This window comes from Acanthisitta chloris, unplaced genomic scaffold (genome assembly GCF_000695815.1).
Source record: "Acanthisitta chloris isolate BGI_N310 unplaced genomic scaffold, ASM69581v1 scaffold6186, whole genome shotgun sequence".
Lineage (NCBI taxonomy): Eukaryota > Metazoa > Chordata > Aves > Passeriformes > Acanthisittidae > Acanthisitta > Acanthisitta chloris.
This window is the reverse complement of record NW_008676416.1, coordinates 177533-200927: the sequence shown is the minus strand read 5'-3', so window position 1 is coordinate 200927 and position 23395 is coordinate 177533. Positions and strand designations below refer to the sequence as shown.

At 36.4% G+C, this 23395-nt stretch overlaps 1 protein-coding gene across 1 annotated transcript in view; it reads left to right on the top strand.

The window, feature by feature from the left end:
* The window catches only part of LOC103803559 (vacuolar protein sorting-associated protein 13B-like), a gene marked incomplete at both ends in the record, with an annotated part of 219153 nt that overhangs the window by 19821 nt on the left and 175937 nt on the right, over nucleotides 1-23395 (top strand). The window contains 3 exons of the mRNA XM_009076124.1: nucleotides 8094-8328; nucleotides 16421-16641; nucleotides 21406-21612. Coding sequence (XP_009074372.1) covers nucleotides 8094-8328; nucleotides 16421-16641; nucleotides 21406-21612 — 663 coding nt within the window. The remainder of the gene's footprint in view (nucleotides 1-8093; nucleotides 8329-16420; nucleotides 16642-21405; nucleotides 21613-23395) is intronic.

Here is a 23395-nt window from a genome sequence, read left to right as displayed (position 1 = left end):
TTCAGCAGCTTACTTGTCTATCTCTTCATAAAGGACAAATAGAGGACTGCTCAGATCAAAGTATTTAGTTCTATACTGCTCTAAATGGTGGTTGCTGATGGGTAAAACCAGTTCTCATTAGCAGTATAGATGCCCTGTTACAAGTCCAATGCTAAGATTGCATAAACAAATATTACATGGCTTGGAAATGCTAGGATTAGGACTGTGTTGTTCCTAGTACTTATCAAGTGCTTGCTGAGAAATTACCCCAATTTAGAATTACTATAATCTGTGCCTTTTGAACTATATATTCTATGAGATCAGTATTTTATGGCACACCAGAAATAAAATACAAAACCCAGCAATGTTTCCAAAATAAATCATTGAATGCTTATTTCTTCTTCCTAACAAGAAATATATTTATTTATATACAGGCTCATCCCAGAATCTCTGTCTGTTTTACTCCTCTTTCATGCAGAAAGTACTTAGTATTCAAATGTTTGAAAGTTTGAAAGTTTTGCCCGAGCGAGCACTTCAAACTTGTGACTTGATTGCAGGACATACTGAAGATGAGGAGATGCTTTGTATTAACTCTGTTTAGTTTTGTCTTTCGTCATTGTTTCATGAATATTTTGCTTGTTTTCCTTTTTTTCTTAATGTTATCTCCACTGTTGCTTAAAATGTCTAGATAAGAGAGATAATTTGTAAGCTATTTGACAGAAGTAGTGTATTTTTGTTATCTGTCTGGGTGGTACCTAGCACAGTGATACTCCCTAGATAAATGACGCTTACAGTTGGAGTCATAATGATAATATAATAATGAAGATGAAGAGCTGGATCCTTTATAAGTGGAGAAAATTGAATCAGGACAAAGATATTCTGCTCATACATTTTTCATGGTGTGCTTTTTTGTGAACAGCCAACAACGTGAATTTGGTCTGAAGACTGGTTAACGTACCAACCAGATAAAAATGAAGTTTGCTTGTTGCTAGATAGAAAAAAAAGAAAAAGCAAAAAAATATGGTAGTGTTTTTTTGGTGGAGATGAAGCTCATGACAGTAGTAGGGACAGATTTTGTCAAAGAGTAATTCTAAAATATATTGCTGCTCTGACCTAATATATTTGCAGATTAGCGCTAATACTAGCAGAGGTGGGTTTTTTTCTGTGTTGAGACTTATTCTGGTGTTTGAGGTTCTAGATTTATTTTTTTTACAGGGTTTTTATGGTAGGGAACTCATGCTTCTATTTTCATGACTGTGAAGTTATATTTTTTTGCTTTTTTTCGATGTTGAAATTAGAAGCCCCTATGAATTCATACAGTAGCTTACACACTTCTGATTATGTTTCATCCTTATGCTTTGGTTGTGCTTGGTAAAGTATTTACCAATATCTTACCAGAAGGATATTACATGTAATCAATGAAAACTTTCCACAAACACCAAGGAAACAGTACAGGAGAAGTTCAAGAACATGCTTCCACACAAATGTACAGTAGTCCTTGAAGAGGAATATAAAGGGTTTATAGATGTGCTTGCTTTTCTTTTTATTACTGCTCGTAGTCCCTCTGTCTGTTTTACTGAAATATGTTTTTCAAGACACTAGTGCCATACATGCAGCTTTTTTCCTTCAATACCAGCCTAAATGGGAAATTTGTGCAAGGAAATATATATATACGATAAGATGAGGGTTATGGCTCTGTGTTTCAATTCAAGTCCAATATATTTATTTTATTAAGCATAATGTACATTTTATTAAATGCGTAAAACTATATTTATATGTTAAATTCATACAGTTTTTCTGTATTTTATTATTATTTGACATGAAAAGGGCAAATTTCTAGAACAATTTGTCTGGTTACATGCTAGAACACTTGGGCTCTGGGGTTTTTTTTTCTACTAAAGCTAATTTTCGTGTTCCTGGATCTTTAAGTAACATGATTGTAGAACAGAAAAGTCTGAAGTTGTCATGAGATAAAACCAAGCTTCATAACTTAAAATCATCAAAGGATTATTCTTTTAGTGGAAGTTTGAGTAAATAAATGTATTTGGAACTAAAGTAACTGGCAAGTTTATTTTGGATCTAGAGCTGGTACTTGCTTCTGATAGAATATTGCATGAAGGTTTGGTGCATTGGAGTTGTGGTAACCTATTAGTATTCAAGTGAAAAGACTATGACTCTTAAGTATAAGAAGTTGTTTTCTTATTTAGTTGTTGTAGGATTTTATATGCAGCCTTGAAGGATTTTTGGCATTTACACTGTGTATGAGGGTAATACTCACTTTTCACATGTTCTTCATACTAATAGTTGCTAAAATTGTGAAGCAATATAAACACAATTATTTTTAATTGGCTGTTAATGCTGAATTCCAGTGAGAACAATGAAGGATCTGTATTAAAAGTAAATGAATTAATGAGTAATGTTGCAACGAATGCCAACTAAATAAGAGTGTAATTGTTATATATAAAACTCAGTCAGATATGCCACATGCTTTTAAATATCCCTGAATTTGTGTTTACAAAAGGAGTCTGTTTCCTGAAATTATTGATAAGAAGATTTTATTTAAAGCATATAACTTGTACGGAAATTTTTTTCACTGAAACATTGAAATGCCAGAAAGGAAAGGATGGAATTGATCAGAGTTCCTGTTCTTCAGTGTCTTTCTTTGGGAGTCAGATAGAGATTCCGTGACTTGTAACTTAGTAGTTGCAAGTTATTCAGCGGTTCCGAGATAGGTTGATTTCTTAAGTTGGTTGGTTACTACAAACCAACAAAAAAATTGAGTTTTCCATAACTAGATAAAACCTTTTAAAAAGATTAAAAACCTTTCTTAGAAAACAGTAGGAATACTATGCAGTACAAAGGCACCGTATTTTAAATGGTCAAAAAAAATGCAGGTGATCCTTATTATACTCATTTTTATGTACAGGTAGCTTGCTCTCTTAGTTCTCTTATTCATATGTTCTGCTTTCCATGTATAGAATTTTTACTTTTTGTCTAGCTTCAAAACATGAATTTCAGCTTTGCCTTTTAAAATTCTAACAAACAGTGCATGTCTGGCTCAAACTGCAGATGGTCTAAATGGGAAGAACTAATTTGGATGTCAGAGACTGAGCTATGATCTTATAATACTGACTGCACCAGAACCCCTACATGGGATGTGTAATGATAGTTCTTTGCAGTTTTGGGAGTCATTGAGATATTATATTCTGTACTTGAAAGTTCCAGAAAAACACGTTAGCCTTTCTGGTGAGAGCACATGAGCGATGATAATTAATGCAAGAGAGGCAACTTCCCAGGAGAGACACCCTTATGCAATGGTCACCTCGTGGAAAATCTTGTAGCTATAAAATGTGGATTATGGAGGGGAATCTCCTTGTAGTATCACTGTCCTGAAAGGCTGTAAAGACTCTTGTACAACTTGTCCCTCTTTGTTGCACCTGTGGTGTGTCACTTGTTTTGTTTCACTGCCTTCCACCCTCCCTCCTCAGCTAGGAAGACCAAATTCTTCATTATTTATTTCACTGTTCTCTTTAACAAGCAACATTCTCTTTTTCTAAAACTTGAATTAAAAAGACTCTATATATTCCAGTAACTTAATACTTTCTTATTTATACATGAGTCTTACAGTCATTGCACTTTTTAAAGCTTACATATTAGTAAAGGTATAGAGCAATGTGCTTTACATAACTTGTTAAAAGTAGAAGGGAAAATACTGCTTACTTCATTGGTTTATCATTAGTGTACATTATTTAGCTTGCATAGGCCTTGACATAATAGAAATGAAAATAGGGAGTGATTCTGTTTCAAGAATTTGTAATAATTCCTTCTTTTTAACACATGAATGTGTTCAGTATTGGCAAACGAACATGTTGCTACCAAAACTGAAATAAGATCCTTGAAACAGAAAGGATGTTGCCATGGAAAAATGAAGTAACACTCAGTGCAGCTGCGAAGCATTAATGAATAGGATATTTTTTTAAAAGATCATTTGTGTTTGGTGTGGCTTGGAGGGTCCCAACCAGATGGTTTCCATGAACAGGATCTGACCCCCAGCTTGAGGACTTCTTACTGGCAGATTACTTCATTTTCTTTCCCTTGGATTGTCAGATCCTTACATTAATGCAAGATTTACTGCTGCAGATTTATATTCAGTTACATAAATCAGTCACATCTTACATTAAATTCACAATTTTAGGCACACAGTTTAACAGTTATTTAAAAAGTGTAAAAGGATTTATATGATAGCTTTAATATATGCTATTGATGTAGTTTAATTTTAAAAATTTGGATTACATATATTTTAAAACACTTTCGGATTGGTGAAGCAATGCACATTCTCACTTTGGTCCAACATATAATTCCATCATTTTAGTTCCACTCTTCCATTCCTACACCGGAACTTGTGAGTAGACAGGTCTCCAGATTCTGTCAGGTAAACATACACAAACTCCATTGAAGTTGACAGTTGTGCATAAGCAGAATCTGCTTCCAAGTTTAGCAGGTGCAATTCAATTTTGCATTTGTTGGGCTCTTGTTCATCCAAGTTGGCTATTTCTCATGTGATTATAATAATTGCATAATTTGCTCTAAAATGAGGAGTTTTGCCATACATTCATTGTCTTGGCCTTTGAAATCCTGCAGTGACATTTTTCAAAATTCATTTAGTCATAGAAAACTTTAAATAAAACACAAGTAAGCAAAACATACCTGTAAGCAAATCTGTAATCTTACCTGTTGTCAGTTTATTGCAAATCCATATCTAGAATCCTCTGACTGTGCGAATTGGTCGCAAGCGAGTAGTGGTTTACAGGAAGGAATCACCATCGAAGGCATTAGCAAATGTGATTTCAATATAAATTTATAAAGGTGCAAGTTGGCGAAGTTCAGCGGTGATGTTCACTCTATTACTTACTATGTGAATGAAACATAGAAAGGAAAATAGAATAAATTTGGCATTATTTATATAGAGGGCGAAGACAAAAAAGGGTCAGGTAACCCTCCCCCTGAGTCATGACATTCAGGGTGGACCTCCTTGCTTATAAAACTCCCGATGGAGCTTGAGTGCAGCTTGTTCTGATCTTAGTCCCAGACCTGGACAACAGTTTATATCTAATGGAATCAATACAGAGTATCAAAGTACTCCCATTGAGTCACGAGGTTCAGAGTAGACTCCCTTGCTTTTTAAACTCCTAAGAGTGCTTAGGTGTGGTTTGGTCCAGTCTTAGTCTCAGACTTTGACAATGGTTTATGTTTAAAGGAATTTACTACGTGGATTTCATTAGTATTAATTTAGCATGTTATCAGCAACTTACTGAAGATCTGTTGTAAATGAGAGATCTCTCTGCCTTGGGTACAGAAGGATCTGTGTCTCAGGTAAGGAATCTCAAGCACTAGGAGACATCCCAGCTCACGGAGAGAGTCCCTGGTGTGCAGTCCAGTTGCAATTTAGGGAGAACTTGAATTGAACTCATCCAGAGATCTATTGTTAGTAGAAGGGTCTCTTTGCCTCTAGAAGCAACCTGGAAAGGTGTCCCAGCTCAAGGGGTGATCATTGCCACGCAGCCATGCTGCCTGGCTGGAAGAGCTCAAAGGTGGTTCACATAGGCTGTCATTTTTATGGGATAAAGTGATTGGCTTGTAGACAAATTGCATACAATGGGAAGGGTATTTAGGAGACTCGTTGTTTGCACAGCTTTCTTTGTTCCTTGGTAATCGAGTCTTGGAAAAGACACTCGCTATGCAAGTGTTAATCGCCTGTTCCTAGTTCCAGGCATCAGTGCTCACTGGGTCATTCTGCCCTTTGTGGGTTTCCTGGAGGAGTTCTTGACCCAGCTACAGCTCAGGCCTTTTCCTCCTTTGGAGCTTGTACTAATACTTGTACTATTGCTGGTCTGGTTAAGAGGGTCGAGTGCATCCCTCACACATGTGGAGGACCTGATGCTATCATGGAAAGCCCATCAAAATTCATGGTCCAGCTCACATTCTGTTCTTTGAAAATGAATGATAAAGAGATGCTTGTGTAAAAAGGAAATTCTGTAAGGGATTTAAAGGAATGAAACTGTTGTGATTCTACTTCAGTATTGAGTAAAATAAAGCAAAATTTATCTGAAGAATTTTCTTCAGTACAAAGCTGTACTGAACTGAAAATTAAAGGAAAAACTCTCCTGAGTCTGCTCTTCTCAAGAGTGCTTTGTAAAACATGTCCAGTAGATCCTACTGCTGGTAATGTGATGAAGTGTAGTATCTCTTCAAGTTGGTGGAATTTTTGGATTATTATTACCACATGGTTTATATATCCAGGCAGCATTTGATGTTAATAGTCATGGATATATATATATATATGTAAGAAGAATGGAGGATTTTTTTATAAACTGTTTACTCAGAAAATGTGTGGATAAAACAACAGTTATACTGATCAGTTATGCTGATCATAAGTTCTTTTGTCATGTATTTAGCATTATCCCACAATGGCTTGACCTGCAACCTATTACTAATAGACCAGAAAAATATCTAATGTGTCACTGTAAAATCTTTGCAAATTGGCACAATGACCAATTTACCTATTACTAATAGACCAGAAAAATATCCAATGTGTCACTGTAAAATCTTTGCAAATTGGCACAACGACCAATTTACCATTTAAAAAAAAATCCAAATCTATTACATCTGTAATAATATACCCTTGGTTTTCATCCAGTATAAATAAAGTATACTCTGCAACCTTGGATCAATAAACTACTTATCAAAGATGTAATTAACTTCATTTTACAGCTCAAACAGTTCTAAAACCAGAAACAAACACAGACTTCATGTAACAATGTATTTATTTTTGCAAAATTCTACTTATATTTTTCTGCTGTGAATTCTTGTCAGTTTGTCTAAGCAAAAGGGCACAAAAATGCCAAAATAAAGATGAATATCTGTGCTCTCCTCACGAGGCTGGCAAAGTACTTATGGTGCTGGGGGATTCCAGCTCTATTGCAAATCACTATTGAGGTCTTGAGGGCCTAATACCCTTCAGGGTATGAAGTACAAACTTTGGTTATCGATTTTAAGCTGTGCTGTCTTTAACAATGTCAAATTGAAAGACTCCTTTGTAAGTTTACAGCAAACAAATGTTTTTATCACAGCTGCAAATAACTTCTTGTCCAACATTTTGTATGCTAGACTTTTCCAAGCAATGTGAAGAAAGGAACTGAATCATAGCTTGTATTTGCTTAACAAAGCATTCAAGTGTGCAGGCTGCTAGAGCTATTTGGTATCCAGGTGCCAGAATGGTATTTGCAAGAGCCAAGGAGGACTAAGAGCCTGCAGCTTCGCCACCTCTGAGTGAACAAACTGTGATGAGTTCTGTTCTTGGTTTGGGGTTACTCAGCCTTGCTACAGAAGCTCATAAGAAGATGGCATAATGGTCATAAATGTTTCAGGGTAAAAACATTGCTTGAAAATAAAAACCAAAAGAATGCTATTTCATGTGAAACCATATGTGCTACTTCTGATTTGCAATGAAAAGAGGACAAAAGCTGTATAAACTTTGTGAACTTTATTAGTTACTCTTTGTGTACGTATGCCCCTCTCCATTTGTTTAAACATCAGTTTTTCCCTAAAGTTTATATTTTTTCTAGTTTGTCTGATGATTAACCCTTTTGCACATGCTCATTACTGTTGCCTATTAAGTAAAGACAGAATTTTCCCTCAAACAGGTCTTTATAAAAAGTAGTGTTAGCTATTGCTAACAAAAGCTAATGAACTGCAAAAGGAGGAGGGCTTTCTCGGCTTCTTTGTGAGAACATTTTCTGTCTCAATTGCACTTGCAAAAGGCTGTTGAAATATAGATAGATGTATGTTCACTTTATATAGCAACACGTTTCTGATAAATTTACAGACCAAAATCACCTTTCTTCTCCCTCCCCTCCCATAATCATAATTTACAAGAGTATATTATTTTCCAACATTTTCTGTCATCTTTCCTCCTAATTCAGCTAAAAGCTAAGACTATTTTCAATGAACTGTTACGGATGAATAACTTCAAATTTTGTACCGAGATTAATACTCCCCAGTGTGGAGGAAAAATAATCTATTTCTGAGAATATTTCTTGGCTTTGTTTTTTCAGCTTGAAGTACAATCTTGTTGTGTATTCCTTCCGAATGACAGTCTGCCTTCTCCAAGTACTATTGTATCGGGTGACATTCCTGGGACTGTGCGGAACTGGTACCATGGGCAGGCCAGTATGCCTGGCACACTTGTCATCTGCTTGCCCCAGATCAAGATTATGAGTGCTGGACACAAACACATGGAGCCATTGCAAGAAATTCCATTTGTTGTGCAGAGACCCATCCTGGAAGAAGGTAGTGTGATAAACTCAAAAAATTTTATTCTTTAATTTCCATTTTTTATTGTTCTGAAAATTATCTTCATTTTATTTTGAAAGCTACTGATTTTGTACTGGTTTTATAGCTGTATGTTTTGTATTATTGATGTCTAGAAATATTAATGACAAGGTTTGCCCCATGGAAATTGAAGTGAAACTCATCATCAAAGAGCTAGTTCTGTGATATGTTTTCTATGTTTGGAGCTAAAAAAATTCAGAAGTACAATTTTTACCTTCATTGGTTTTGTCATTCAAGTTACTGTGTAACCACATACAATGATTTTGACACAACAGGAGGTGGCAGTGAATTGTGAATTGCAAGACAGAATGGAGACAGGTTAGGAAAAACTTGTCATCCCATCAAGGTCTTTGATCTACCATTCAGGCTGGACATGAGGAAAAGATTCTTCACTGAGAGTATGGTTGGTCAGTGGAACAAGCTCCACAGGGAAGTGGTCATGGCACCAAGCCTGTCAGAGTTCAGGATTAATCTGGATGATGCCTTTAGTTGTATGACTTAATCTTAGGTAGTCCTGCAGTGAACAGGCAGTTGCCCTCAGTGATCCTTACGAGTCCCTTCTAATGTGAGATATTCTATGATGCAATGTAAGATGAGAATAGAAATTCATAAATATAGCGGACTGTCAAAAGAAAAGAATGAGACTTCAGTGGTCACCATGATAGGCAACAGTTGTGTTCTGTGTTGTCTTAGGGAGTGCAGCAAAATTTTGAAGGTTGAGAAAAAATACAGTACTCCTTACTTGAAAAGCTACTATTTGATAGAAGTTTGAGTTGTACACCAGTTTGAAGGAAGAATCAGCTTTTAACATTCTGCAACTGATCAAGAAATGAGAGGATAAGCCATAAAGGACCTAGCAGTGAAAACAAGCTGCTTATGTATAATACTTCTTTAAAAAATTTGTTTTAAATAGGGCCCTTAGTAAGTAAGTGGTAAATGGACTTGCAGCAGTGTTCTGAAGAAATACTGATGTAAAAAAATTGTGCTACATATATTCATATGAAAAAATGTGTACTGGAAATAGGTGAGGCAAATATTCCAAACAGTCATGAGTCTTTGGTTTCAGGTTAATTTTAATGACTTCCATGAGAGCTAGTCTCATAACCAAGTTTAAAATTTCATGGAAATGCCAGTCTTTGTGGTTTAACCCTAGCTGGCAACTCTAACTGCACATGGCTGCTCACTTACCCACCCTGCTGGGATGGAGGAGAAAATCAGACGGGTAAAAGTGAGTTGAGATGAAGACAGTTTAATAGGTAAAGCAAAAGCTGCAGGTGCAAGCAAAGCAAAATAATGAATTAATTTGCTACTTCCCGTCAGTAGGAAGGTGTTCCTGCCTTGCTGCTCGATTGGTTGCTTTGGTTAGTTTGGGGCAGCTGTCCTGGCTGTGTTCCCTCCCAGCTCCTTGTGCACCCCCAGTTTACTGACTGGTGGGGAGTGTGAGAGACAGAAAACACTTTAACACTGTGCAAACACTCTGAAACATGCCCATGTTATCAGCAGTTTTCAGCACAAATCCAAAACAACACTATGCCAACTACTGTGAAGAAAATTAAGTCTATCCCAGACAAAACCAGTACACTGGTGCACAATTAGTTCATTATTGTATTGTCAAACATTTGAAAAGAATTGTTGCTGTTTTGTGTATTCATTCTAAGATGAAGAGAGGGAGATGCAGCAAGAGTTCCATTGCTTTTGTGGCAGTGTTTTCTGGGAAAAATTGTTTACTTTTCTGCATATTTATTGCTGAAACATAAACAGTTTAAAGCGTATGCTATGAAAAATTAAGTCAAAAGCCAATTCCAAAGCACATCCTGCTCCTGCCATTCTAAATTTGGTTTGGATTTATAGCCGTGCTTCTTCTCTCTTTGTTCTGCCACTTGCATTGGACCCTTCTCTTCCTTTCTGTATTTTAGCTTAATTCATAGCAACAGAAGTAAAAGTGTAGATTTTAATATTCAAGTCATATTAGAGATGCTGCTAAATGAAGAAAAAAAAGAAAACAACAAAAAGGAAAAAAGAGAGGTGTATGTGTTTTGCCCAATAACTTTCAGTAGGAATGATCTAATTTGCTAATCATAGTGACAGATAGAAGATATGTTTAAACAAAGTCTTTTGTTTGTTTTAAACTGATGATTTAATTAAAACCATTTATGAAAGTAAGAAGTCATTTGAATTTTGTCAGACCTAGATTTGAAGGAAAGATCCTAGTGAGAGTAAAGAATCCCCCTGCTTGGGCTAAAGCCCCTCTAGTAAGGAATTTATTTGTGTGTGGCTTTGTGCTCTGGGAATAATGCCAAACAGAAGTTCTCACAATCTTGATATTTTTGGTTCTCTAATGGAGCTGTTGCCTTCTCCCATGCCAAAACTCCCCTTAAACAGATTATTAAAAAGTTTTTACAGAGCTTTAAAGTCATCTTTGTTCCTTCTTCTGTAGAGGTAAATAATTTTTATGGTCTTTTATTGTGAGAGTCTCTTAATTTGCTTTCTGTCTTTGAACAAGACTTCAGGTAAAAAGCCTCATTCTTAAGACATGTTTTCCTTCTCTCTGAAATTATTCTTATTCAACCTTGCTTTTCCTGGAAACTGCATTATGAATCATTCCTTCTTATATAAAGAACATACAAGTAAAAGTCTTATTCACAAGGATGCATTGTTGCTTTTGAGAAAGCTGTGTGCTCAGTTATGTATTTTTCTTATTACATGAAAAACATAAAAAGGATGAAAAGGGAGCATAATCATACTGTGATTTGGGGATATTTCAGCCTACTCACTGACACTGACCTCCAGATGTCCACGTACTGTAAAAATAGCTTATACCCAATCCCACAATCAGGTCTTTCATTTGTTTTTAGGGTTCTGATGCATTTCTTTTCTAAGGTAATTGTAATTTGTAGGAGTGCTTAAAAGAACACTTTAAATACCGTACTTAGATTCAGAAACATAATGTAACTCAGTCATACTGAGTAAGTAAATAATCCATAAATGGATTTTTCTATGTAAAGAATGACATATTCCTTTGAACTTGTTTGAGTAACAGATACAACTAACTAAGGTATTGAATTGCATTAAGTATTATCTTTATAGTACAAATTAATCATATGGAGATCCGTGAGGTAGTAATCACTGAGAATATTAAAATAGAATCACAGAACCATAGAGCAACCCAGGCTGGACATGACCTTAAATGATCATCTGGTCCAAACTTTCATGCAAAGGGACCCAAGATGAGATAATCCAGCACCTTACTCAGTTGCTTCTTGAAAACCTGGACATCCCTAAGGAGGTTGTTCCAGTGAATGATTGTTCTTACCGTAAAAACTTTCTTGCATCAAGATACACCTCTCCTGCTGCAATTTGTACCTGTTGCCCCTTGTCTTTTCTATTTCGGCACCATGTGAAGAGGAGGAACTCTGTCCTATTTGTAGCTGTCCTTTAAGTAAAATAGTTACTAAGCAGAAATTAAATAGTTAGAAATCAGTCTGAGCAAAACTGAAATGTTTAGAGAAGTGCTTGGGGCGAGTTGTGACTTTCTGTGCATGCTTGGGTACAGTCAACTTCAAATTCTTGGCAATTCATCTGGATACTCTCTAAGTCCCAACCTTAGCAATCCTGGGAGTAGACCCCAGAGCTTTATGCATGGGAAAGCTTTCATGATCTCCCTCCTACAATTACTAATTTTAACCAAACAAAATTTCACTTTTGTAGAACTGTCAACATCATACACACAATATTGTGTACAACTGCCACTTCTGCAGTCTGGTTTTTAAAATAAAGACAAGTGTCATATAAAAATGAGAACAGACATGTAACAATTAGTAGTTATGTACATCTATCAGTTTCTAGCGAAGAAACAAAGTGCATCAAATAAGTACCAGAATAAGTGCTTGCACATGGCAAAATTTTTTATTTATATATTGGAAAAATAACTGAAACACTATAAGAAAGAGTCTTGCTAAACTATTGTAAATAGCTGATAAATGATCAGTGCCAGTTATTTGAATATTATCTGGCAATTGGGTCAGTCAACTGCCAATTATCTGAAAGTGGTATTTATAAATTTAAGGAGTTATCAAAGCAGTTGAAACAGCTTAATGAATAAATTTTCAAATGTAAATCAATGGTGATGCTCTAAGCTATTAAAAATCTGGATTTATGATAACAATATATTAGAACTTAATCAGAATCTTCAACCATACTAGGAGTCTTTCATGTTTGTTTTATAATCCTGCCATAAGAGATGTGGGGTGCACTCTAGTTCCACTGAACACAGTGCCAGGTTTACTTATAATAATGTTTCAGCATAAAAAAGTCAATTAGGTGACAAAACAGTAGTGTACTTGGATAGGAAGGTTAAATGGAGAGATAATACCTGCCAAGTGTGGCACTGAGTTTTCCTTCCTTCCTACAAATAAATCATTCTTGAAATTAGGAAAAAATCCTAGAAACAATGTTCTTTTGATGTTTAGGTGCTTTAAATTAATTTTGTTAATAGTTTCATAAAACAAATTTGCAAATGGAGGTACAGGTTTTTTTGAAAGCAAATGAGACATAGGTGCAACCAAAGCAGGACTTACCAGGTGGACAGTTCCAGGATAATGTTAGAATAGGCACATAGTTTATATGGAGCTGATGAAGAGGTAATCAGCGACATCAGGGGGAATTTTATAATTGTAAATTCATCGTATCATTGCTACACTTTCTTTTTCAATATCCTGTGGTCTCTGTACATTGATAAAATTTGATCAGTGTTTTCCTTTTAAGTTAGATAATGTATGCAGCCTAGTAGAGTTAACTTTCAGTGTTTTGCTTAGATATTCTTTATTTCTAAGCCATGAAATATAGACTATGTTTACTTACTGTGCTAGTCACGGAGAAAAACAAAGTTCATGTGTAGTAATAAGAAACATCATTAGAGTTGACTTCGCATTTGAATTTTTTCCATCTATTGCAATTAATATTTTGTATTTCTTGGCTGACTGAACTTGGAAAAACCCACAAATTAACTGCTTCAAAACTTTTAATCTGAAACCTTTCCAAAATATTTTCAAATTACTTTGAGATGAATTCTTCAGTATGTAATAGCTTCAAAATAAACTACTGAAGTTTTCAGTTTGTTCTTAGGATGAGACACACAGACTTCTCTAATATGTACTCCTGACCATATAAATTTATTGCTAATGCCACCTGTGGAAGAAACAATAAAAGTCTTACTAAAATACTTTGGTAAAAAGGTGCTTTATTTTATTTCAAAACTTTGCTAAAATTTCTTTAAATAATCACAGTTAACAGTTTGTGCTGTTTCTTAGTGTTGTGGTTTCTCAGCAGGACAGTATTGACTGTAGGCCACACCAGGACTCTAACACATTCTTCATATACTGTTTTAAAAAACTGGTTGAGATTTTTTATTGTCTCATGAGACTCCAAGGGGCCCATCCCAGTGTTGATTTCTATTTGTCTGCCATTTCTCCTCTGATTCTCAAGACTGGATCCCATGCTTCTGGGGAATTAGATTCGTTTGGACTCCTCTTATCCATGACTTCAGGCCCAAATCTTGAAAATAAAATCTCATACCAAATAATTTCTGAATTTTCATATAAGAGGGAGAACTTTTCTCCTTCTCTTTCTCCAGACAAATGTGTTCTGTGGAAAGATGGACTGTTTCAGGCAAGATTGAGGTTTGTGGATGCTCACCAGCCTGCTGTGTTTGGATCTGAGACTGCATCCCGCTGCTTTTTCGTTGCTTTGTACTGAAACGGGTAGTTTCTCTTGGTGGATTGAAAATTCACATGCTGGGCACAGACTGTTTCAGTTGTGACAAAAAGACCCAACTTCCTCCTCCGCAAAGCCCTCTGAAATACTGTTGTGTTCTTATACTTCTGAAGAGCAAAAACCTATATCTGTTTCAGGTAAAATGAGGATTACCCACATATCTTTCATTAACTCATTTTTCTCACTTCTCTTGAACTTTCTTTGGATTTTGGTTCAGTGTTTCTTCCAGACCCTAATTTTTTTCACCTGGTTATCATACGTGATATTTTATGAGGTTTACATGGCAAGGTTATGGACTGCAGGGCTGACCTCTGTGAGGACATGCCAGAACCTTTCCCTATGTCCAACAGAATGGGTTCAGACCAGCTCCAGATGACCCATCACTGGCCAAGGCTGTGCCCATCAGCCGCAGTGCAACTGCCTCTGAGTAACATATATAAGGGGAAGAAAACCCTGTTGTGCCACAATAACCAGGAGAGAGTATTGAGAATATGTGAGAGAAACAAATCTGCAGACACCAAGGTCAGTGAAGGAATGGGGGGAAGGTGCTTCAGCCACCAAAGTAGAGGGTGGCCTGTGGTGAAGACCATGGTGACAATGCAGGTTGTCCCTCTGTAGTCCATGGAGATCTGTAGTGGAGAAGATACCTGCACTGCAGCTCATGGAGGAGCCCACCACACCAGAGAAGGTAGATGAGTCCTGAAGGAGGCTGTAACCCCTTGAAGTGCCCATTCTGGAGCAGACTCCTGGTAGGACTTGTGAACCTTTGGAGAGAGGAGCTTATGCTAGAGCAGGTTTGCTGGCAGGACCTGTGAACCTGCAGGGGAACCACATCCAGTCCTGAAGGACTGTACTCCATGGAAAGAATCCACACTGGAGCAGTTTATGAAGAAGTGCACTCTGTGTGAAGAGCCCATGTTGGAGAAGTTTGTGGAGGACTGTGGAAGGGACTCCATACTAGAGCAGGGGAAGAGTGTGAAGCGAAAGAACAGCAGAGAGAAACGTGTGGTGAACTGACTGCACCCCCCATTCCTGTCCCCTTGCACCACTCAGCAGGGAGAAGGTAGAGAATTTGGGGGTGAAGTTGATCCCAGGAAGAAAGTAGGGGTGGAAGAATATGATTTTTAGATTTTCTCTTATTTTCCGTCTCTGGCGTTTAACGGACAATAAATTAATTTTCCCAAGTTGAGTCTGTTCTGCCTATGACAGTAACTGGTGAATGATCTCTCTGTCCATACCTCAACCCACAAGCCTTTTGTTATCTTTCCCTATTCCAGCTGAGTACAGGGAGTGGTAAGAGTGGCTTTGATGCTTTCCTGGCATCCAGCCAGGGTCAACCCACCGCAGGGATTCTGTTTCGGGTTCTGTAACCTGTGTTCTCAGTTCCTTTGAGCTCTAGCTGGTAGAGCTGTTGCAAGTTTTCCTTCACTAAAAAGAGTTCCCATTGGCCCTTCAAAGAACTACCCAAATAATTCTGTCTGTGGTCTTGCTTTGGAAACCTTTCTTTTCCATCTATTGACAATCTGAAGAAAACTGATTGTATGGAAGCTACAGGTATTTTCTTGTTGAGCTGTACACTGCCAATTCTCTTGCTGATTATACTGGATAATGAGTCACAATAGGATTCCGGGCACTTCTCGGGGTAAGCTTCCTCCTGAATATAAGAAATGAAGTGCTAAGTGTATGTCTGTAGTAATTTTGCTTTTACAAAATCCAGCACCATTCTGTTTCTAGCAAGTTAAGTGAAGGCAGTGCAAAGAGCTGCACTGTGATCAGTCTCACCTGAGCAGCATATTGGGATAGGCTTCACTTGAGATGCAAGGTGTAGATTTTTGGAGGAAAGAATTAGCTTTTTTTTTTAGTGTTAAAACCTGTAAATATGTGTAAGTATATAATAGAGCAAACTACCTCTGAATTGCCTCCATATACTGAAGTAAGTGGGGGGTGGTTTCTGGATACTCCTCAGTTTGAGGAAAATCGTAAGAAGCAAAATGAATTCTTTAAAGACCATGTTTGCACACAGTTTTGGGTTAAAATTCCCAATGGATGTTGACTTTTGAAGAGTTGTAAAAAATTTAATGCTGTTGTTTAGATTTTGAGGTATAGCATGGCGTTGATGGTTGAATTATATTTATGAGAGTTTGGGATCAATTTAATGGTTATTGATTGCTGACTTCTAAGGTGGTTTAGAATGAAACCTTTTCTGAGTTTTATGAAAATAATAGCCTACTTTTTATTAAGCATTTGTTTAACTGTTTTTCCTTCTTTTTATCATTAGGTGATGCTTTTCCATGGACAATTAGTCTGCATCATTTCAGTATATATACTCTCCTTGGACAACAGATGACACTTAATTTAGTGGAACCAATGGGCTGTACTTCTACTTTAGCTGTTACTTCACAGAAACTGCTTTCTTCGGGGCCAGAATCCAGGCACTCATTTGTTGTCTGCCTCCATGTCGACCTTGAGCCCCTAGAAATAAAATGCTCCAACCCTCAGGTTAGTACATTTAATTGATTTGTGAAAGGAAATTAAAAATAACTTGATTTAAATACAATTGTTCTGCATTTTCTTGAAGAGGGTCTCTGTCTTAATGTTTTTTTAACGAGGCCATCAGGATCAAGGTGCTTAGATTAAGATTTGCTTTGAAGCTCTCTCAAGTTTTTTAATTTAAACTCTTCACAAAATGTAATAGCTGCAAGTGTAAATGCATTTTTTTTGCTACTGGAGTGAAATGAATTGCAGATGTACCATTAAATGCTGTGGTGCTGTTACGCTGTCACTGGATTCATATATTGAAGTGGTTCAATGTAATTTTTTACTACATTTTTATGGAACTAACATTTCTCCATACATAGTGTGTTTTTAGACTAGCAATAGTATCCTCTAGTAAAGGGGCAAGAACTGAGATGAATGTATGTAAGCAAAAGTTGTCACCTCACTTATGATAATTAAAAGGCAAAGGCTTTCTTAGATTTTTCAGAAGAGACACCCTGTATTTTACTGTCGTGGACAAAGTTTGCTGTAGTACCAAATAGAATAGGTTTTCTGTGCAAACTTTTTTGAGTAATCTTTACAGCAACTTAAATAACACCTTCCTGACAGTTGCAACATTTCTAGTAGTGCTGGAAAGAGAACACTCTTGTTCTTGGAAATGAAAAAATCTGTTGAGATCTGAGTTGGGCTCTACATTCACGCGCTGATTTTTCTAAGGACATCATGGACAAAATGGACTGTCTATTACTCCATTTAATAGAAAGAAAGAGAAAGTATTGTAATTTTGATCTCACAGGCAGCGCATCACATTTGTGAAGATTTATGGACCTGTGGTTTGAGTCTGGAAGTGGTAAAGCTAAGGTGCCTGGTGTCCTTTTAATATTATCCCTGGTGTGTACTCATTACAATATGTTTCTCAGTCCCATGCAAATTTACCCTTGCCTTGTTCATGTTTTATGAATGAAACAAGTGACCTATACTAAGCATCTATTTTATCCTCAGCATGTGGTCTCCTGCCCCATTCACTGCCTTCCATCCAAGTTATTTCTGACTCACTGGGCATATGCCATTGTCTTCTTTACTGGATGGGCTCACACTCATCAGGAGGAGAGACGATAGAGTGAGATTGCACACTGGACATGGCCAATTAATTTAAATTGAGCAGCCTCAACAAGGTCTACTTAGACTTGGAAAATTTTATGTTTTATGTTTGCAGACATAAAGGGTTCTCACTGTGTTGTAAATGTATGAATAGGAAAGGACAAAATTATGATTTTGCTGCCAATTTGGCATTTTTATATGTAAGACTTCTGAAGGCTTTACTTTGCAACTTTGCAGTATTTCCATAACATTTAATGAGTTCATATGCAATAATTTCACAGCATATGGAAACCTGCCTTACTCTGTATTCATTTTCATACAACTGTACGAAATTCATCTTGATGTTGCTGCTATTCGGAGAATTGGTAAATATTTTGAGATGTTCATGTAGCAAAACAGTTTGCAACATTTGACCAGTGCACAGTGCAATTCCAGCAAATTGTCTGATCAACTCTGATGATTTTGGTTTTTTTTAATCTCTAAATATGTTAATAATAGCAGTTATTAGTATTCATCCTATTAAAATTATAATACTACTACTAAAGGTGGAATGGCATTGTTCTTAGTGCAAACCTTATCTAAATTTGAGTGGCAAATTTAAAAGGAAATTGAAGTAAACAGTATTTTTCAGGCATTCCTACTAAACTGTAATCAAATAGTTTGTTTTGCAAGCTGCAAGAGAATATTTGCACTAAAGCATTTAAATTGTAAGCTCCATATAAATCATATTATGTGCATAATGAAATGTTAAGATGAATTTGTACAGTGGAATATCAGGTCAAATGTTGTTGATTTAAAGGATGTCTTTGAACACTGTGATGTTCTTAATTTGCTGTAGTATTCTAATGACTGCACAGAAATTGAGTTTATTCAAGGTTCAGGAGCTGTCCTTTCTCCTTTACATGTGCCTTACTTGTCCTCTCTGCTTGACTTATACAAGGGGGGGAAGGGTGGGGAAAGCCATCAGTATCAGTCGTCTTTAACCAGATGTTGAAGAACAGAAGATGAAAAATACAGTTACATAAACAGCATTTGATGGTTATAAATTCACAGTAGAGTAACTATGAAATTTGATTCTTTAGAATAGCAGGCTGTATTTTGTCTATAGATGACAGCCTTAAAGTAGGTGATATTTGGTGAATTTGTTAAATGGTAGCAAAGGTGAAGTATTTTATTATATGAATAATATGATTTAATATGAAGCCATGTTCTGATGGTTGTAAAGTCAGTAGATACTTCCAGACGACAAAATTGCCAGGATATTGTCTTTTGGTGTATTATTTTAGTTTTGTAGTATTATGTTATTTTTAAAGTATAAAATGCTGTAACATATTGAGCTATACAGATTTTGCCAAGTAGTCAGTAGGGTCTTACTGAGTTGTGTGGTTTTGCTGAGGAGGAGTGGAGTCAGTGAGAAGGGGAAGCCTATTTTAACAAATACTGGCATAGTTATTTTTGTCCTGCCATTTTTCTTCTCTTGCATAGTGTGTTCTAATAATAATTAATAACTGTTATTATACTATTATTATACATTAACTGTTATACTCAAAAATGCTTTTAAAGGAGAGAGGCCTTACACTTACATTAACTGCTCTAATATAATCAGAAATGGATTTTCCAAGTACTGAAATTACTAATTTGAAAAAGTGCAGCCAACAAGAGAAGCAGAAATCCTTCCATTTTAATGAGTAATAACCAATGAAATAAAATAGAGTGTATTAAAAATAATCAAAGATGTAACTTTAACTCTTTATACGATGTTATAAAATTTTACTTTCATGTAGACATATGCCATCTTTTTTGGTTTAATGAGGTTTTGGTATGAGACTTTTTTCCATTTTCTACTTTTTAACCTATCTCCATGAAAATCATCTCCCTCTAATCAAAGTGTGCCTCTCTGTTTGGTGAACTTACTTTGACTCCAGTTTCAGACCAAGAAAGTCTGTCTGGTTGCTGCTGATGTTCAGGGACATGACTCCTGCTGTCTGAAATAGCCGCTTGGAACACTTTCAGAGTGGCTGCAAAGATTCTACTCTGAGCAATTTAAAAATATCTCCCTGATATTATAAGTAATTATTGGATTGAATGATTATCACTACTGCAACACCAGTAAGTTTGAAACCCTTCAGTATTGGATTAGCTGATAACAAACCTCTTTGCCTTGTTATATGAGCATATATGTAAACCCAAGTTCCTTCTTTCGCATTACTTTGTGCCTTTATGAACAGTAGCATAAATAATTTTATGAAGGCCCTGCTTCATTGTGATAAATATAGCTTAAATTATCTTTTGGTTTCTTGACACAAAAAAAAGTGTGGGGGTGCAGAAGTTGCAAGCATGTATTATTTGGATATCTGCCTGTATCCTATTAAATTTCTAGAGAAACATTTGCCAGCAAAATGTCAACACCAGTTAATGTTATATTTGCCAATCAATCAGGTGGACATTATTAGTGAGATCTACCTGCATTACATGGAAAAGACTCAGGAAAATTTAGACATTTGTATTTGGTAATTTAAAGGTTACCAGTGCGTGTCAGAGTGCTACAGATACAAAATGTTTTCTAGCATAACTAAGAGAGCTTTTTGTCACAGCTATTGTTTGTCTATTGATTGCTCTGTATATGAAGACAAAAGATGTACTGGGAAGTTTATCTCCTTTAACGAAAAATTCTGTCAAAAGATTATATGACCTGCTCAGCATAAGCCTTGAAACTTCAAAAGAAACTCCAAGATGAATTAAGAAGGTTTTTATAAAATTCCAACACTTTACCTCTTAAGAAAGGACTGCAGCCTGTACTTTGAGCCTTCATCACATATTCTCACGCACAAAATCAAGTACTGTTTTATATCAAATGTAGATTGACAACAGTGTTTTTCTGCATCTGTTCTGCCCACATAAGAAACCAGCTTCATAGAGTAAAGTGTCCTGAGGCTTAAAGTTCTTATAAATATGAGAATTTCAATTTTTTATAATGGCAAGCTGGGTATGGTATCCAGCTGTGAATCTGCTTATATATTGTATGCAGTTTTCTCTGAGCTTGTTTTATACATTATATTGCAGTATGTTGTCATACAAATTCCATGATTAATGCCTATTTACAAAAACTTGTGTAAATATCTTAGAACTGAGTTAAACAATGTGCAAGTTAAACAGTGTGTTCCTGAATATTGGAATGACATATGCCAGGAGACTGTTGAGTTTGATAGTGAATGTTCTTCCTAAACCAGAGCAGTTTCACGTGCCACGTGGGATCATTATTTTAATACCATTTAAATGAATAATTTTTGCATTGTTAATGCTTTATTAAGTTTGCATTTCTGCCCTTTCCTGGTGGCAGTATCTATGCATATGAAATATATGCTAAATTACCTTTGTTTAATTGTTAAAATTTATAATAGTAGAAGTTTTACAAGATCATGTTACTGGTTATGTTTTTGAGGTATGTACCATATGTTTACACAAAGCACACATTATTTTTCACTAAAGTCACTGTACTGTAACTGGCATTAATTATTCATTTGCAATGTAGCTGCTTATCAGAACATTCTAAATGGTGAAAAGTTCGGTTTTACTGCCTTCTATGTTGCAGTGGAGGACTTTGATTTTTTCCTTCACTTCAGTAAGAAAATCTTCATCTTAAAATTGTGGGTTCTTTTCCTTTAGGTGCAGCTTCTGTATGAACTGGCTGAGATCACAAGTAAAGTTTGGAATAAAATTCAGAGGAAAGGAATTTCATATCAGTCTACTGTCTATACTGAAACCGTGACAGGACCCGCTCCTCCTAGCTCTCCAGTTAAGAGCAGTGTTGGTACTGCTCCACCAGATACGAGCACGTACAGCCCATCTGCTGACATTGGGACCACTACAGAGGTACTTCTGTTTTCTAAAAAATGTGTCGTGTGGGTTCTGACCTACAGGATGTGGTGGTATACAGTCAGCTAAGAATCAGAAAGAGCAGTGAAGTCACAATGGAAGGTAGCTTTGCCCCAGTAAATTAATGAAGAATACTTCATTAGTCATTTTGATGGAACAAGAGGAAGGAGAGAAAAGAAAAAAAAATGCTGTATCGTTCCTATATTATTTGTCTGCATTGTTTCTCTTTGAAGTGATTGAATATTAGCTTGTGTCAAAAAATTGTGGTTAGTGTTTTCAGGTCAAGAAGTATGAGGGGTTTTTTCAAGTCCAAAATGATTAGAATAGTAGCTGTTGTTTTGAAAGTACCTGTGATACCTGTGCTGCTTGTGGGTCATTCCAAGTAGCTTCAGAAGTCAGCCTGTCACATTGAGGCCAGTCACTATAACACCTGGATCAGTGGAGAGCTGCTGCCTGTAGACTGTATTTGCAACCAGGAGTACAGGAGCTGTGAAGGCTCCCAAGGCTGGCATTGCCAAGTCCTTCCAGCCATTGTTGCCCAGCGTCTGTGAACTACTTCTGAAGCTCAGTTCCTTGCTCTCTCTCTCAACTGTCCATGTCTTGGAAGTGTTTTTGTAACTCAGTCACGTGAGCATTGGGTGCACATCTTCAAATATCAGATTGGCTACTTGGTTTTGTGTATTTCTGCATCCTTAGTTTACAGCAGTGTGTAACTGCCTGGAGCAGTCTGGTACCTGATCATAATCTCTGTGTGTGGCTAAGACACAGAGGCATTATTTTGAGGCATGGGAAGGACTTCTGCTTCTCTGCTATACTGAGGAAAGTAGGCTAATTCTTTTATCAGCATGAATACAGCTTTAAACTTCATCCGTGAGTATCATTAGCCGTAAGTCACCAGGTAGCTGGTATATAGTTAAATAGGTGGTCACAGGAGGCTGTGCAACTGAATAGGCCTAGTATTTTGAATTTTCTTAGTGCCCCTGTTGGGCTTATTGGTTAAAATAATGAGTTGACCTTGTTTTTGCTTCAGGAGAGTGCCAAAAATGCATAAAATGAGTTGAAGGTATACCAGTAGTATATTACATGTATGCAGTGCTTCATTCTTAACATAAATCTGTTGGAATGTGGGAAGCCCATTGTGAGATACTGGGTTTCATTCTCAGGATGAACACAGCAGTTTGGGGGACACCTCATAGAACAGTTCTGGAATGCAGGCAAATACACAACAGTTTGAATGCTGAGTGCAATTATGTATTCGACATTTGTCCAGGATTGCTTTAACCCTGTGTATAAGTTATAATTCCTGGTTTTGGAGAAAATGAGATGGTGGTTGCTAGTGCTTACTTTTTATATGCATCCCATGCGCACACACACACAGAGGAGGTAACTGTCTTTAAAAGGTGTTTGAGCTAGAGTTTCAGTTCTTTAGTTGTTTTACTAAAATGTTTCTTGATTGTTTGAATAACCTTGACTGTGGTTTATTTCTGTGTTTGTGTGATCTCAGTTGTGAAAAATTTTGCCATAGGTACCGAACTGAAGGTAAGCAATAATAGTAAGAAAACCATATAGTGACAAAAATTACCATTTTTTCACCTACTCACATCAAATTCCCCTCTCATTAAAATCAGAAACCACCAGCTTTATAAATAACAATTTATTTTTGACCGTCTGTATAGTATAGAGATGGCAGTATTTGGAGTACATGCTGTACTTGGAGCATTACTTGAAACTGATTCAGTAGTTGTTTTAATCCATATGTTACCAAGATTATTTTGGAAAT